This window comes from Prionailurus bengalensis, chromosome B4, assembly GCF_016509475.1.
Source record: "Prionailurus bengalensis isolate Pbe53 chromosome B4, Fcat_Pben_1.1_paternal_pri, whole genome shotgun sequence".
NCBI lineage: Eukaryota > Metazoa > Chordata > Mammalia > Carnivora > Felidae > Prionailurus > Prionailurus bengalensis.
In genome coordinates, this window is record NC_057358.1 from 15,814,766 (window position 1) to 15,831,785 (window position 17,020).

The 17,020-nt window shown below is 37.2% G+C and overlaps 1 protein-coding gene across 1 annotated transcript in view; it reads right to left on the bottom strand.

The window, feature by feature from the left end:
- CUBN (cubilin) overlaps window positions 1-17,020 on the bottom strand; it is a 276,911-nt gene that overhangs the window by 214,593 nt on the left and 45,298 nt on the right. The window contains exons 18-21 of the mRNA XM_043564676.1: window positions 7,092-7,236; window positions 6,697-6,875; window positions 3,907-4,072; window positions 3,080-3,296 (exon numbers count right to left, since the gene is read on the bottom strand). Of these exons, the coding sequence (XP_043420611.1) occupies window positions 3,080-3,296; window positions 3,907-4,072; window positions 6,697-6,875; window positions 7,092-7,236 (707 nt within the window). The remainder of the gene's footprint in view (window positions 1-3,079; window positions 3,297-3,906; window positions 4,073-6,696; window positions 6,876-7,091; window positions 7,237-17,020) is intronic.

Here is a 17,020-nt window from a genome sequence, read left to right on the forward strand (position 1 = left end):
CCCCTATTAACCTTAAAAACCAAATATATTTCAGGCACAAAACATTCACAAAGTTGCTGAAGCTCATCGTATTCATGATTACTTCCCTGAAATGGTTTTAAGTGTTATACTTACCTGTGTGGCTTGTCGTACATAAGAAGTTTAGTGAAATGAGATAGCAGAAGCTCTACTACGTCACTGTGTATCATATGAATTAACTTCTTAATAAAAATGTAATAAACTTACACAACAGCGGGAAACCATATACCATAAACTACAGTTTATAAACTACAGTCAACTCCATCATTGGAGGCATTATGACTTTGAGCAGATGACTCAACCTTGGCGCCTCAGTTTTCCCTTCTCTAAAATGGGGGTCATGATAGTAACTACTTCATAGAATTTCATAGAATTGTTTTCAGAATTTTGAGTTAGTATACTGTATAGAAGAGGCTTAGATCAGTGCCTAGAATAGTGAGCCCTATAGAGGTGGACTCTATTATCTTTAAACACCTGGCCTGTGCAGAGGTAAAAGATTGATTACTGAGCCATGTTAAATTTTTGCCTAATAGAACCCATGTGACTCAGAAAAACTATTCTAATAATGCTGAAAATAGAGAGTAATGCTGAAATTAATGCTAAAAGATATTCCAAGAGCTTATTTCTAGAGAAACACCTATGAGAGTGATTAGAAAATAGAAATCTCAAATCAAAGCAAATTAACCAAATGGAATCAAAGTAAATTAACCAAATGGAATCAAAGTAAATTAACCAAATGGAATGGCATGGGAAAAATATATAAAAACAAAAATAAGAGGTAGTGTTGAATATGGGAAATAGATGAGTTAAGTTCCAAGGGAGGAAAAGAAAAATCTGCATTGTTAAAGGATTTAATATCTTGATCAAAACAAAGGTAGGTGAATGAAAAATTTACATGTCTTTTTATATGCACATATTTACCAAATTTGGGCAAGATTATTACAGCTTATGTCACTCATCAAAAATTATATATTTTGCAGTGACTATGATCAAGTCTCATGAAAAAGAAGAAAAATTGTAAAATGAAAGATTAAGAGTAAGAGAAAAAATGAAGAGGGAGAAAAAACTAGGAGAAGAAATAAGTTTAAGAAAATAATGAATAAAGGGAAAATGTTTAAAATAGATGAGAAAAAATAAAATGAAATGTAAGAAGAAATAAAAAAGAAATCATCAGATCCCCATTTCCAACAAAGATGTAATAACAGGGGCTCGATATAAACTTTTACATGAAACAACTAAAAATGTGGACAAAATATATAAAGCAATGGATCTCAAGACACTGGATAGCAAACAAGAAGGACAATGATTCTTCAGAGACAACAAACAAGTGAGTTTGAAAGCAAAACTGGAAATGATTAAGTTGTTCCCAGGTAACTTAATATATCCTTAAAGAAAGCTCAACATATGTGAAATTTAAGAAACAAAACAAACAAGGGGTGCCTGGTTGGTTCAGTCAGTTGAGCATCTGAATATTGTTTTTAGCTAAGGTCATGATTCCAGAGTTGTGGGATCAAGCCCTGTGTTGGGTTCCACACTGAGCATGGAGCCTACTTAAGATTCTTTCTCTCTCTCTCTCTCTCTCTCTCTCTCTCCCTCTCCCTCTCCCTCTCTCTCTTTCTCTCTCCCTGTCTCTATCTCTAGCTCTATCTCTATCTCTTTCTGCCTTCTTCCCTACTCACTCTCAGAAAGAAAGAAAGAAAGAAAGAAAGAAAGAAAGAAAGAAGCAAGCAAAGGGGGAAGAAAAGGAGTGAGGCAAACCAAGAAACACACTCTTAACTATAGGGAACAAACTGGTGGTTACCAGAGGGGAGGTGGGTGGGAAGATGGGTGAAATAGGTGATGAGTGCACTTGTGATGAGCACTGGGTGTTGCATGGAAGTGTTGAATCACTATATTGTACACCTGAAACTAATATGACACTGTATGTCACTAACTGGAATTGAAATAAATACTTAATAAAAAAATAAACCTCAAAAACACATATAGGAATACAATAATGTCCAGTACACAAAAATACAAATTTGAAAAAATATCTGGCATCTTATCAAATATTACCAGGCATGAAAAGTAAGAAAGTAGAATCCATAATGAGAAGAAAATTTTATCAATCAGAACACAGCAAGAAATGACATAGATGACTGAATTAGCAAACAAAAATATTAAAATAGTTATAACTGTATCCCAAAGATTTAAGAAGCAAGAGGAAAAAAATAATGTATAGAGACATGGAAGATATAAAGATGGCCCAAATTGAATCTCCAGAAATGAAAACTATAATTTCTAAGATGAAAGATACACTTGGTAGGATTAAGAGCATAAGAGACACTGCAGAAGAAAAGATTAGCACACTCGAATACACAGCAATAGAAGCTTTCCAAAATGAAACACCCAGAGAACAAAAACTCAAAATCTAATGAACAGAGTTCATGAATGAATTCTGGGAAATATCAAAGGGCCTAAGACACCTATAACCAGAGTCCCCAAAGGGGACTAAACTAATGGCCCCCAAATTTTTCAATTTGATAAAACTACTGTATTTCAAGAAAAAGTATTTCAAGAACTAATGGCCAAAAAATTTTCAATTTGATAAAACTATAATCGCTCAGATCCTAGAAGCTCAATGACAAAAAATTACGCTAAGAAAAGCCAGACCCCCCCAAAAAAGAATACATACAATATAATTCCATATTTATACAACTCCAGAATATGCAAGCTAATTTACAGCAATAGAAATGGTGGTGCTTTCCTAGGGGTGGGGATGAAGGATGGAAGTAAGGAATTATAATAGTCAGAAAGTTATGGGAGTAATGGATGTGTACATTATCTTGATTTTTGTAATGTTTTCACGGGTATGCTTAACTTACACTAAACTTAATGGCTGAAGACTAAGGCTACAGAGTAGTAAGTAGTGATGCAGAAATGGTCATTAAGAAGCGTGTTGATCTCATCTGGTTTTTATAACACAACATGGTACATTTTAACATCCTTCAACACAATAGGAAAGAAAGAAAGCAGGAAACTTTGGTGTTAAAAAAAATAAATAAAAACAAAATATTCTCACCTCCCAAGAAATGTCCCAGAACCAGTGTCATAAACTTCCAAGTAGTCATTTGTGCAATTGTAATGGAACTCCAGATGAAATCTCCTGAATATCAAATGAATCAGGTAGCCAGGTTGGACCAATATATGCCAAGTACAGTTGATGCCATGAGGGTAGATATTTGGGTGGCCAGGACTTTGAATGATTCCTGTTGATTCTGTGAGAATTTTTCCACATGCTGTTGAAATGAAAATAATAATCATTATTAGAACCAGTAACCAACAAGCTACCTGAAAATTCAAACTAAAACAATTGGACCATAACCTCTTAAAAGCTGAAAAAGAAAAATGTTCCCCATATGCCACTTAAGTGAACTTAGTTCCTCCCTTATTAATGGAAATCAGTTAACCATTGATATGTACTGATTAAGAAATATATTTTTTCTTTGGCTTTGAATGTACTTTAAAATTTTTACAATGGGGGCGCCTGGGTGGCGCAGTCGGTTAAGCGTCCGACTTCAGCCAGGTCACGATCTCGCGGTCCGTGAGTTCGAGCCCCGCGTCAGGTTCTGGGCTGATGGCTCAGAGCCTGGAGCCTGTTTCCGATTCTGTGTCTCCCTCTCTCTCTGCCCCTCCCCCATTCATGCTCTGTCTCTCTCTGTCCCAAAAATAAATAAACGTTGAAAAAAAAAAAATTTTTTTTTTTAAATAAATAAAAAAATAAATAAATAAAATTTTTACAATGTAGATAACTACACATCTACAGTGTAGATGAATTGTCTATAATTTATTTCCACTGTTTACTTTTTCTGCCAAGACACAAAGCAGGAGAAAAAATCAGTATCTTACCTAATTCTGCAGTACTGAATTTAGCCATGAAACCACGATTTTCAGTAGAAGAACTTTTCACAAATGTGACATAAAGAAAATTGTACACAGATGTTATAAATGAAGGTATGTCTGTGCCACAATATTTTTTATTTTCAGGAGAACCCAAAATGGAACTACTACCAATCTAGTAAAAAAAAAAAAAAAAAAAAAAAAAAAGATATATTTAAATTTATTTTGTTAGGTATTATTTTTGAAAATTGCTTTGAACAATTATTTTTGAAATATTTTTATCAATGCAGTAAAAATAAATTGTAGCCACCACCAACGAAACTCTATATCCATTAGCAGTCATTCCCCATTTCTGAACCCCAGGCTCAGATTGTCCATTCTGGGCATTTCAAATAAATAAAATCACACACTACATGGTCTTGTATGACTATCTTCTTTCACTCCATCTGTTTTCAAAATTCATCCATGTAACATGTGTCATTTCTTCATTCCTTTTTAATGACCTATAATATCCCATTATATGGATATACTACTTTTATTAATCCATTCATCATTTGATGGAAATTTATATTGTTTCTACTTTTTGGCTACCAAGAATAATGAGTATAGTCATTTATGTGTGAATTTTTGTGTGGACATGTATTCATTTCCTTTGGATATACACCTAGAAGTGGAATTCCTGGATCAAATGATAAATGATAATTTCTGGATCAAATGTTTATTTTTTTGTGGAACTTGCAATTGTTTTCCAATGTGACTGTACCATTTTTTTTTTAATTTTTTTTTTTAACGTTTATTTATTTTTGAGACACAGAGAGAGAGACAGAGCATGAACGGGGGAGGAACAGAGAGAGAGGGAGACACAGAATGGGAAGCAGGCTCCAGGCTCCGAGCCATCAGCCCAGAGCCCGACGCGGGGCTCGAACTCACGACCGCGAGATCACGAGATCGTGACCTGAGCTGAAGTCGGACGCCTAACCGACTGAGCCACCCAGGCGCCTCGTGACTGTACCATTTTATATGCTTACTAGCATTGAAAGTGTAAAAGATTCCAATTTCTCTATATCCTTGTCAACACTCATTATTTTATGACTTCATGATTATAGCCATCCCAGTGCTTGTGAAGCAGCATCTCATTACAGTTTGATTTGTATTTCCCTGAAGATTAGTGATATTGAGCATTGTTTCATATGATTATGGGGTATTTGTATATCTTCTTTGGAGAAATATATGTTTAGATTATTTACCCATTTTAAAAATTAAATTGCTTTTAATTTTGATGAAGTCAAATTTTTCTATTTTTTCTTTTGTTGCGCTCTTTGTGTAATATCTAAGAAGGCTTGGCCTAACCTAGGTGACAATGTTTTCTTCTAAAGTTTCATTGTTTTAGCTCCCACATATAGGTCTATGATCCATTTTTAATTAATTTCTGTGTATGGTGTAAGGAAGAGGTCTGCTCTCATAATTTTGCATGTGGATATTAAGCACCTTTTGTTGAAAATACTATTTTTTCTCACTGAAATGTTGTGGCACCCCTTTCCAGAACCATAAAGGTTGCTGGCTGTAAAGGTATGGATTTATTTCTATATTTCCAATTCTATTCTATTGTTCCATATTTTTGTCCTTACTCAACTAATATACTATCTTTATTACTGTAGCTTTGCTCCAGGTTTTGAAATTGGTCAAGTGTGAGTCTTCCAACTTGGTTCTTCTTTTCCAAAAATACTTTCTGGCATTTCCATATGAATTTTACAATCAGCTTGTGAATTTCTGCAGAACGTGTCAGCTGGGATTTTGATAGGGATTAAATGGAATCTTTAGATATATTTGGGGAGTACTACCAACTGAACAACATTAAATCTTCTAATCCATGAACATGGGATGTCTTTCCACTTATTTAGGTCTTTAATTTCCTTCAACAATGCTTTGAGAACACAAGTTTTACATGTCTTTTTAAAGACGTATTTCTCAATGTTTATTCTTTTTTTATACTGTTGTAAACGGCATTGTCTGCTTGGTTTCATTTTCAACTTGTTCATTGCTAGTGTATAGAAAAGCAAATGACTTTCATATTTTGATCTTGTATCATGCAACTTGCTGAATATGTTTGTGTGTGTGGATTCCTTCTAATAGTTTGTGTGTATGTATGTGTGGATTCCTTTTGATTTTCTATATACAAGATCATGTCACCTGTGAAAAGAGAGAGTTTTACTCCTTGCTTTTCATTTTGAATGCATTTTCACTATTTTATTTGCTTAATTGCCCTAGCTAAAATTTCCAGTATAATGTTAAATAGAAGTAGTGAGAACAGACATCTTTGCCTTTTTACTGACAATAAGGGCAAAGGATTTAGTGTTTTATCATTAAATATGATGCTAATTATGGGCTTTTTATACATGCCCATTTTGGGATTAAGGAAGTCCCCTTCTATTCCTAGTTTATTGAGTGTTTTTTATCATGAAAAGATGCTGAATTTTGTCAAGTGCTTTTTTTGCATCTATTGAGGTAATCACGTGGAGAGTTTTTCCTTTATTTTATTTTATATCACTGATTTTTGAATATATACCAACCTTACATTCCTGGGGTAAATCCCACTTGGTCATGGTGTATATTCCTCCTTATATGCAACTGAATTCAGTTAGCTAGTATTTTGTTGAGGATTTCTCCATCTATATTTATAAGAGATATTGGTCTATACAAACTAGTTTTGTTTCATATAGCTGATCTGAGGATAACATGACATAATATTTTTAATTATATTCCGCCAAATACAAATATCCAAAGTTATTTCACACTTACCTCAATATAATCTGTATCACAGTGGGCAGAATTTCCTATTTCAAAGGCAGTGAAATTGAGAATAACTACTTGGCTTTGGGGTTGGTAGATTGTCCACCTGCAGACCCTTTCTCCTGGGTACACATTAGGATAAAAAGGTGAGCGAATGACCCCTTCTCCAGTTAATTCTCCTCCACAAGCTGTAAATATGAAAACGATAGTAGAGTTTGTTCAGAGATAAATGATTTTTGCCTTCACTTTCATTGCGAAGTTTAATTCTGCATAGAAATATAAAGGAATGTGATCTTACTATTAGAATTTTTTCCTTGCCACTAAAGGACATAAAAATGACTACATTATTTCAAGAAATTAAAATGTTACAGTCAGACAAATTAGAGACTTAAAAATTTTCTTACCAACTTGATAAACAGCTCTGAAACTAGCTCTTACAACTGTAACATCTATTTTAAGCCTGATCCAGATACTATTAGTAATGGATTTAATCTGAGAGAGAGTTTCATTGCCACAGGCTTTTCCAAGCAAGGTTTGATCATCTCGAACCTAAAGAGAAAAATAAAACAGATCTGTAACCCTAATCAACAAAATTACCTTGGCAATGGTGGATTATTTGGAGATGAAAAAATGGCACTTTCAAAATAAATTATAATCTAACTTGGGTTACATATTTATATTATTTTTGAAAGTAATCAATGGGTCATTTTTTAGCACCATGCCATAACATTAAATATTGATAATATCTTAAACCAAAAACAAAGCCAAAAGCATGTAAATATTTAAACTGTTCTCCTAATAATTTCTACAATGTCAAAAGGGATATAAATGTACAACTTCTGATTATTTAGAAAGCAAAAAAATGTGAGAATATGATATACCAAAATATGCAAGTGTCAGCCACATCTGTAATTAAAGTAAGTCATAGACTAAACTGCTTTTATTAATGAAAGAAAGAGACAGAAAAGTAGATTACAGAAAGAAGATTAAAGGAGTCAACTTAAAAAATTGGAAACAGGTATTAAAATGAGAGATAATAAAGTAAAAGTGAAACCTAATAAATAAAATACAAAAGAAAGTTGAATTCAAGAATACATTCAAGAACTGTATTGGGGAGGTAGTTTGGGGGATGGGGATATTTAAGACATATCTTTGTCAATAAAGATAAAAGAAAATAAAGAAAAAATAAATAAACACAAATACACAAATCCAAAATGAGAAAGATGGTACAAATACACAGATACTGATACATTCATTTCCTATGAATAATAATTCTTTGTCAAACTCTATGCTAATACAGTTGAATGTTTGAAATAATTATTTACAGAAAAAATAGAAATTACTAAAAATATCTCAAGGAGAAGGAAAATAAAATCTGAGTAGACAATAAACCATGGATTAAATTGAAAACATTATCAAATAGCTACGTCCCACCGCGCCCCAAAAAAACTTCCAGGAGATGCTCTACCCTGTCAATTATTTCAATCTTTTAAGGAGCATATAATTGACACTTATAATTTGTTCTAAGGTACCCTCACATATGGAACAATCTCCAACTAATTGCTCTCAGAACCATCTTACTAATTCCAACAGCGAATAATACAAATGAAACTATGCATTGATCTCACCTATTTACACCGATATAAAAATCTTAAACACAATTCTAGAAAAACAAATTCGCTTCATCGTTAGGCTTATAAACCAGTCATATATGGGAATTTGAATAATGCAAGGATTATTTGAAATTACAAGTTATAAATTAAGCTCATCAATGGATCCAGTAAGATAAACCATCTGTTTCCATAGATGTAAAAAAAAAGAAAGAAAGAAAGAAAGAAAGAAAGAAAGAAAGAAAAGAAAAGAAAAGAAAAGAAATGTCAGCATTCCTGTTTATTAAAAGTAAAACTCTTAGAAAGTTAGGAGGAAAAGAAAATTTCCTTTATACAATAAAGACCACCCGTTGTAAATCAATAGTCAGTGTCTTATATTGGCCATAAGCACAGTCTATGGAGTCATACAGAGCAGGCCAAAGCCTCTGCACTCTTGAGCAATCTACTAAATCTAAGCCCAACTCATGGGCTTGTTCAAGCAAATACATGAAACACTAGGATGAATTCCTTAGCAAAATGCTTAGTAATAAAAAATGTGAACTGGGGGCGCCTGGGTGGCGCAGTCGGTTAAGCGTCCGGCTTCAGCCAGGTCACGATCTCGCGGTCCGTGGGCTCGAGCCCTGCGTCGGGCTCTGGGCTGATGGCCCGGAGCCTGGAGCCTGTTTCCGATTCTATGTCTCCCTCTCTCTCTGCCCCTCGCCCGTTCATGCTCTGTCTCTCTCTGTCCCAAAAATAAATAAACGTTGAAAAAAAAATTTAAAAAAAAATGTGAACTGAAGAATAGCTATTGCTATTGTTGACATTTTTAGAGGTGAAACAATAGAGGGTCCTCACAAAACCAGGAATTGTTCTACGAATATAGATACTACTCCTGTTACATAGAATTCTTTTGAGAGGTCTAGCCATCCAAATATTAATTCATTTCCTCAACTAACATGATCAAGGCATCAGAAAGTGCCAGACCCTGTGCAGGTGACGGTGCTGTGAAGGACAGTCAGCACGCTCAAGGATTCTAGAATAAGCAAGCACGTTTTTCTAAGAGCATTAGTGTCATGTTTGGGAAAGTACAAGAGGCTATATTACTACTTAACACGACGGTTCTCGATAGGTAGTGAGACATTTGAGAAATCTGTGAAGGCATTTTTTTGTTTTTGTTTTAATCAATCAACACAATAGTGGTAAGGCATTATTGCATTTAGTGGCTGAGGACCAAAGACACTAAACACCCTGAAAAGTGAGAGACAGACACACCCCAAAATTCTCCTATTTCCTGTGTGAACTTCACGTAGTGGCAGTTCTGTTACTAAGTATAAAACCTAGCTCTATTTTATATACTAAACCCAAAATATTTTTGCCCAATTTTAATATACACTGAATTTTCCAAGATTATAAGTTTTGTTTTGTTTTCCTGGAAATCTGACAAGAGTTGGTAGCCATTTCAGAAGATCTGTCACCAACCTACACAGCCACGTCAGCCTGGGTTTGTACGGTGGCATTCACAGTGATTCAAAGAGAACATTTAAGGTTTCATTTTGTCTTCTAGTGCAGCTTGCCCAGGCTTTTAATTTAATGACATAAGGAAACATATATTTTACATTATTTCTCCTAAATCCTACACTTCCAACTTTATTTTTTTATATATATGTGTATTCAGGCTATATCATCTATGATTTTCATTTCAGAATAAAGAAACGGGTAATATAAAAAGGCCTTAAAGGAAACTGACTTTACCCTAAAACCCTGAACTCAAACAGGGCATCAGAGATATTTGTCAGTGAAAATAACCTTTAAATTGAGATTTGAAGGATTACCCAGGCTGAGGAAAATGGGCAATAAAGGGAAGATTTTAAAAGTCTGATACTCAAAGCGGAGGGCGAGGGGAGGGATATGGTTGCTCCCATCCATAACTGGTGGAAGCATATATAAATTTCTGGAAAATAATTCAACTATGTATCAGGAAGAGTCTTCAAAATGTTCACGTGGGACTCAGTAACTTCACTCCTTAACATCTATCATTGGGAAATCATTCAAGATACAGGCAAAGACACACAAGGATTCCCACTGAAGTTGCTCTATAATTAGAATATTGAAAATACTCCCAGTGTCTAATAATAGGAGGGTGATTAAATAAATTATGGAACAGCTGTATGATAGAATCTTACACAGATGTTAAAAATCACATCCCTCTCCACTGACTCATAACCAAACCAGTTTGTTTCTATGAGCCGTAGCATGAATTTTGCATATTGTCTTAAACTTATGCTAAATATCTCTCTAACCAAACAGATCTCTGGGGGAGGAGATAACGTCTGTCATGCCTTTAGCATCTAACAGACCTTTGCAAACAGGTATTTGACAAACGTTTGTTGATTCATTAATTTTAAGGTGTGGTATGATGGTTCAATTTTTGTTAGAGACACAAACATACTGGTTCTTGGAAACCAAGAAGCATGAAACACAGAGTAATATATCACCCTCCTCTCTGATCCTCTGGGACTCCATGCTCCTCTGTTCAGACTGAAGTCTCTCTTTTGCATTTTGCCTGTTAGAAGATGACAAGAAGGGAGAAAAACGGCCAAAGAGCATCAGAGCAAGCTAAAGTGGGCCATTCCCCTGGGACCTTGCTAATGAAATTCAAGGATCTTAGCAAGGAGAAAGGCAGCTGCAGTCCAAATGTTTTAAGAAGAACTTATAGGGCTCAAGGGCCCTAAACCTCAAAGGTACAATTGATTTGGGCTGCATTTCTCTCTCTCTGTGGAAATGAAACCTTATTAATTCTAAATGGCAGTATTCTCTGTGGATCCTGGACATGACAATATCTTAACCACAAATCCTTTGAAAGAGACAAATAAAGTTCATCAAATGTTCTAAAGTGATCCCCAATATTTGTTGCAGCCCATTCTGCATTCAATATTATAGGACTTGTGAATTTGCATGCCACCACCCCCCTACAAAAATACACTCTTTTCTTTGTGCTTAGGCACCAGGATAGACTGTATTCTTTTTCCTAAATATTTATATTCCTCCCTATAAGGGGATCTAACATCTCTGCTCATTGCCATGTAACTTACAGCACCTTCCCATGGAGAATTAATACTTATTCTTTCTATTGACTGGGCTTGGCCTTAGGGTTTGCTTTGCCCAGCATAACATGAGCAGAAGTGATAATGCCATCTATCTCCAAGCAGAAGCTTTGGGAGTAACTGAAGGATTCAACCATCTTTTGCTTTCCTTTATTATTTTTTTTTAACGTTTATTTATTTATTTTTGAGAAAGAGAGAGAGAGCACATGAGAGGGAAGGGGCAGAGAGAGAGAATCTCAAGCAGGCTCCGTGCCACCAGTGCAGAGTCTGATGCAGGTCTCGAACTCATGAACTGTGAGATCATGATCTAAGCTGAAATCAAGAGTCAAGACGTTTAACCGACTGAGCCACCCAGGTGCCCCTTTTTCTTTCTTTTCTTATGAGATCAAGAACCTGGGTCCCAGGGGCGCCTGGGTGGCGCAGTCGGTTAAGCGTCCGACTTCAGCCAGGTCACGATCTCGCGGTCCGTGAGTTCGAGCCCCGCGTCAGGCTCTGAGCTGAGCTGATGGCTCAGAGCCTGGAGCCTGTTTCCGATTCTGTGTCTCCCTCTCTCTGCCCCTCCCCCGTTCATGCTCTGTCTCTCTCTGTCCCAAAAATAAATAAACGTTGAAAAAAAAAAAATTAAAAAAAAAAAAAAAAGAACCTGGGTCCCAGGGACAAATGGAACAGAGTGAACCGCCTGGCAACAGAACTGTCACTGACCCAAAACCAACATGTTTATGTGGGCAAACAATAAATGTATGCTGTTGTAAATCACAGAAATTTTTGGTTTGTTATTGTTTTTGATTTGTTGTATTGATTGCTATAGACAGTTTGTTATTGCAGTATAACGTACAGAAAAGTGATATGTATTTAAATCTGGATTATATTGGGGCGCCTGAGTGGCTCAGTCGGTTAAGCGTCGGACTTCAGCTCAGATCATGATCTCACGGTTCATGAGTTCAAGCCCTGTTTCAAGGGATTCTCTCTTTCTCTGGCTCCACCCCTCCCCTGCTTGTGCTCTCTCTCTCTCAAAACAAATAAACTTAAAAAAAAACTGGTTTATGTTAAGAGGTTTTTCTTAACAAGTCAGGTAAAGCCCTGAGCCATCAGAATAAATTCATTCTTTCCAGTGGATCTCATTTGTAAAGAAATGACTAGGGCCAATTCAAAATTCCAGTGTTCTGTGGACCTGGCCCAGGTTTCTCTTTGATTGCCTTACTTATCCAGCTCAGACTGATTATTTCAGGCCCAGAGACACAGTGTATAACCCATGACCCATGATCTCTAGCCTATGAAATAACCCAAATGGCTTCTGATTTTTGCATTCATCAGATCGAACTAGTTCTTGGAGAGAAACTACTCATTAAAACAATAACAACACAAATAGAGTTCTTACGAACGAACTATTTCCTGGAGAGAAAGCTAAAATGAACTGGGCCGAGAAACACAGTTCATATGAAATTGAAGTGTGAGCCCTTGGAGCCCAGTCAGCAGTAAGCTTTAACATCTGCAGTGGACCAGGTCCCAAAGCCACATCTCAATCCATGTGCTCAATGTGTTTGTATCTGCCATGTATCCAAATATGTTTTTATATAACAATTCCAAAAATCTATTTAAAGTATTAAATGAATTTAATTCAAAGCAACCAAATATGCAGGCATGTAAGCTCAGCCTAACTAAGAGCTGTAGACAGAACCCTTGCATGCAGCAGTCTTTGAACATGCATCGTCTTGTGAAAGGAGCTTCAGGCTGAAATGCCCCTTAGCTAAATAAAGACTTGATCCTGCAGACCAGTCTCAGTTAATTTGGGCGTGTAGGAGGGGGATGTGGCCCCACTGCAAATGAGACGATTAAAAGGTGAGGAATAGGGGCGCCTGGGTGGCGCAGTCGGTTAAGCGTCCGACTTCAGCCAGGTCACGATCTCGCGGTCCGTGAGTTTGAGCCCCGCGTCAGGCTCTGGGCTGATGGCTCGGAGCCTGAAGCCTGTTTCCGATTCTGTGTCTCCCTCTCTCTCTGCCCCTCCCCCGTTCATGCTCTGTCTCTCTCTGTCCCAAAAATAAATAAACGTTGAAAAAAAAAAAAAAAAAGGTGAGGAATAAGAAATGAGAGAAGCCACGCAGGGATTAAAAGCTATTTCCTTATGTTATTACCATTCATTATTTGTTATTATGTTTCATGATTTCATTTCATTTATTTTTTTTTTAATTTTTCTTATGTTTATTTATTTTTGAGAGAGAGAAAGAGAGAGAGAGAGTGAGAGAGACAGAGCATGAGCAGGGGAGGGGCAGAGAGAGTGAGACACAGAATCCGAAACAGGCTCCAGGCTCCCAGCTGTCAACGCAGAGCCGGACGTGGGGCTCAAACCCATGAACTGCGAGATCATGACCTCAGTGGAAGTCAGATGCTTAACCGATTGAGCCACCAGGCGCCCCCTCATAGTTATAATTTTAAAGTGTTGTATGCCTCATGAAACAGTGCCCTTTCTAATATCTCTATCAGTACAGTAAACTTATCCTTTATCTAATTTTTTAAAGAATCTCCTTTCCCCAAATCAAGAAGACTTGACTAGTTTCACCTAGAAGTGAGAACCTACATGATCTCAAACTCCATTATGTCACCTTCTCCTCCCTTTTTCTTCTCCCCAACATCACGATCATAATCATCCTCCCGTTAACTTTTAGTAACCATTCACACGGGTGCCAGGCACTGTGCTGAAAACATTCTAATTGTTTCCCTTTCCACTGAGCCAGTCTGTGTTCTTTACCTCCATCTACAAAGCCTTACAAGGTCTAGCTCCTGCCTAATTTTTTTCTCTCCCTCTTCTTTGCGATTCCAGCCACATTAGTCTCTTTACAATTCTGAGTTTGTCGAGATTTTTTTTTTCTCAATTCACTCTCAAATGTTGTGTTGGCATTTCCAGCTGGAATCATCCTTCTCTTGACTCGTGGCACTCACTGCTAACTCCTTCTCATCCTCAGACCCAAAATGTGACATCTTTGGGGAAGATATTTCTAACCATTCAATTGAAGTCATCAGCCCTATGATTTTCTCCCATGGGACTGTTTCTTTCCTTCATGGTATGTTTCCCAACCTGAAATTACATAGTTGGGTGCTTGCTTGTTTAATATCTATTTTTTTAATGTTTATTTCTGAGAGAGAGACAGAGAGAGAGAGCGCGAGAGAGCAAGTGGGGGAGGGGCAGAGAGAGAGGGAGACACAGAATCCAAAGCAGGCTACAGGTTCCAAGCAGTCAGCACAGAGCCCGGCATGGGGCTCGAACTCATGAACTACAAGATCATGACCTGAGCTAAAGTCAGACACTTAACTGACTGAGCCACCCAGGTGCCCCTAATATCTGTCTATTTTAAACACCCATTGCCAAGCACAGTGCCTGGTATCTAAGTCGTTTGATAAATATGTAGAGAATGAATAGATAAATAAATTGATGAGCCTTTTAATTCTTTTCAGAAGACTATATTACTATTCCTATTATAGATGAGGAAAACTGAGGCTTGCAGATGATACATATCTTGTCCTTAGTAAAAGAGACAGTTGAAGTCCTTTTTCATGTTTCCATGCAATACTGTGTTTGTTTATATCAGAGAGAACTGGCCATCCTCTCGATTTCTCCAGATGGTTTGTAGCACTCGAGATAGGTGCCCTTTCCAACACCCTCTGCATCTCCATGTCCCATTGGGTTTGTGATCTCCCGATGAGCATGCAACTCCTTCACATACAGCAAGGATCTGTTCTGTACAATGCCTCATACCTCCCAAACTAGGTGGGACTACCATCTCACTCTTTTCCCCGGCTCCCACTACACCAGGCTTTCACCTGAGCAATGGCGTGTTTTGTCACTCCACGACAAAAGATCAGGATGGCCAAGCAATTGTGGAAAGACCACGCTGACCACAGAGCTAAGATAGTGACCCAGTGTTTCCAGTTGCTGCCAAAACCCCAAATCCAATATGCTCAAGAAGGCAAGCTATTGAATATCACTTCATTTCCCCTTTTTTCCTGCCATCTCTAGAAAGACTATTTCTCTGAGCTAAAATTAATTTCAACATGTGCTTAACTGGAGAACAATACTCCTCGGCCTCCGCTGGTTGTTCTCTTACTGCAGCTGCCTTCCGGTTTCAGTTGTCAGAAGTCTTCCTCTGCCATTCGGGTTTTTACTCTTAAGAATTATTCGGTGAGTCACAGCCATGAGACTGTAACCAGCATGTTCCCTTGAGGATAACAAGTGTCTTCAGGCGGACCAAACGTTGTTGTAGCCCTCCCTCAACCAATCTCAAGGATGGAGATGAACAGCTTCAATGCCTAACAAAAAGCAAAAGGAAGTCTTGTGTGGAGATGTGGGAAAGCTGTGTGGGGCCAGCTGGGCAGGGTGGGGGAGGGAAGGAGTGGGAAGAAGAGGGGGAAGTGATAAAAGATCAGAGGGAAGATAGGTCTCCAGTCTTTCAGCTTGTTGTACTCCCTCACTCTTCCAATTTTTAGCTCCTTCTTTATAAGCTTGAAGATTTTACCTGGACATTGAGTTTCATCATGTCTCACAGATTTTGATACCTAGCATTTTCTCTTTCTTATTTTCTACATTGTCTTTCATTTCATTTTCTATTTCCTTCCTTAACCCAGTACTTATTTAGGAGAGAGCTTATAGATTTCCAAGTATTTGGACATTAAAAAAATTTTTTTTATCAATAATTCTAGTTTCATTACGTGGTAAAGAGATACGCATACAATTTTTGTTTTGTGAATTGGCTGGGATTGGCAAGAGGTCTAAAATATGGCTAATATGGGGGCGCGTGGGTGGCTCAGTCAGCTAAGAGTCCGACTCTTTATCTCAGCTTATGTTATGATCTCATGGTTTGTGAGTTCGAGGCCCAAGTCTGGTTCCACACTCACAATGCAGAGCCTGCTGGAGGTTCTCTCTCTCCCCACCTCTCTCTCTGCCCCTCCCCTGCTCGTACATGGAGCTCTCTCTCTCTCTCTCTCTCAAAAATAAATAAATTAATTAATTAATTAAAAAATAAAATAAAACATGGTTAATGTCATTCAATGACACTTGAAGAATAGGTACACATTCCGTATATTTCAGACAACAAATTAGTATAACTTACTTCTCTCTATCTTATTAGAGTCTTCAACTCTTCTGTGCCATTGATCTCTGTTTGCTTTCCACTTCTAAGGAGGAACAACTTTCTCAGAAGCCCTCCTATTTCCTCAGAAGGCACTTCTGCTTCCCCTTCCCTTATCTGCCTCTCTTATGTGGTTCCCTTTCCACTTACCAGAGTTCTTGGCTACCAAGGGGCCAGAGGATCCAGGACCGGTCAAGGAGATTCTATTCATTTCTTTCTATATCCCATTTCAAGCCCTGTCCTTAGCATCATACAGGCTTCTAAAATTATTATTCAGCCTACTACTTGCACTCTCTGGGATTAAAAATTAAACTTTCATGACTTCCTTATGTGTCCTTCACTTAGAGTTCTGACGGCTTAAATCACTTATGAAATATTAATGAGAGGTGCTGCTTTTTTTCCTGGAAAGATGCTTCTGCCCGATTCATTGATTTGTTCCATACAGTGTAAAAGCTCTCTTTGCCAAAAACAGATGAACTAACAGTTGATCTGTTCTTGCTGTACTCATTATTTTGTTACC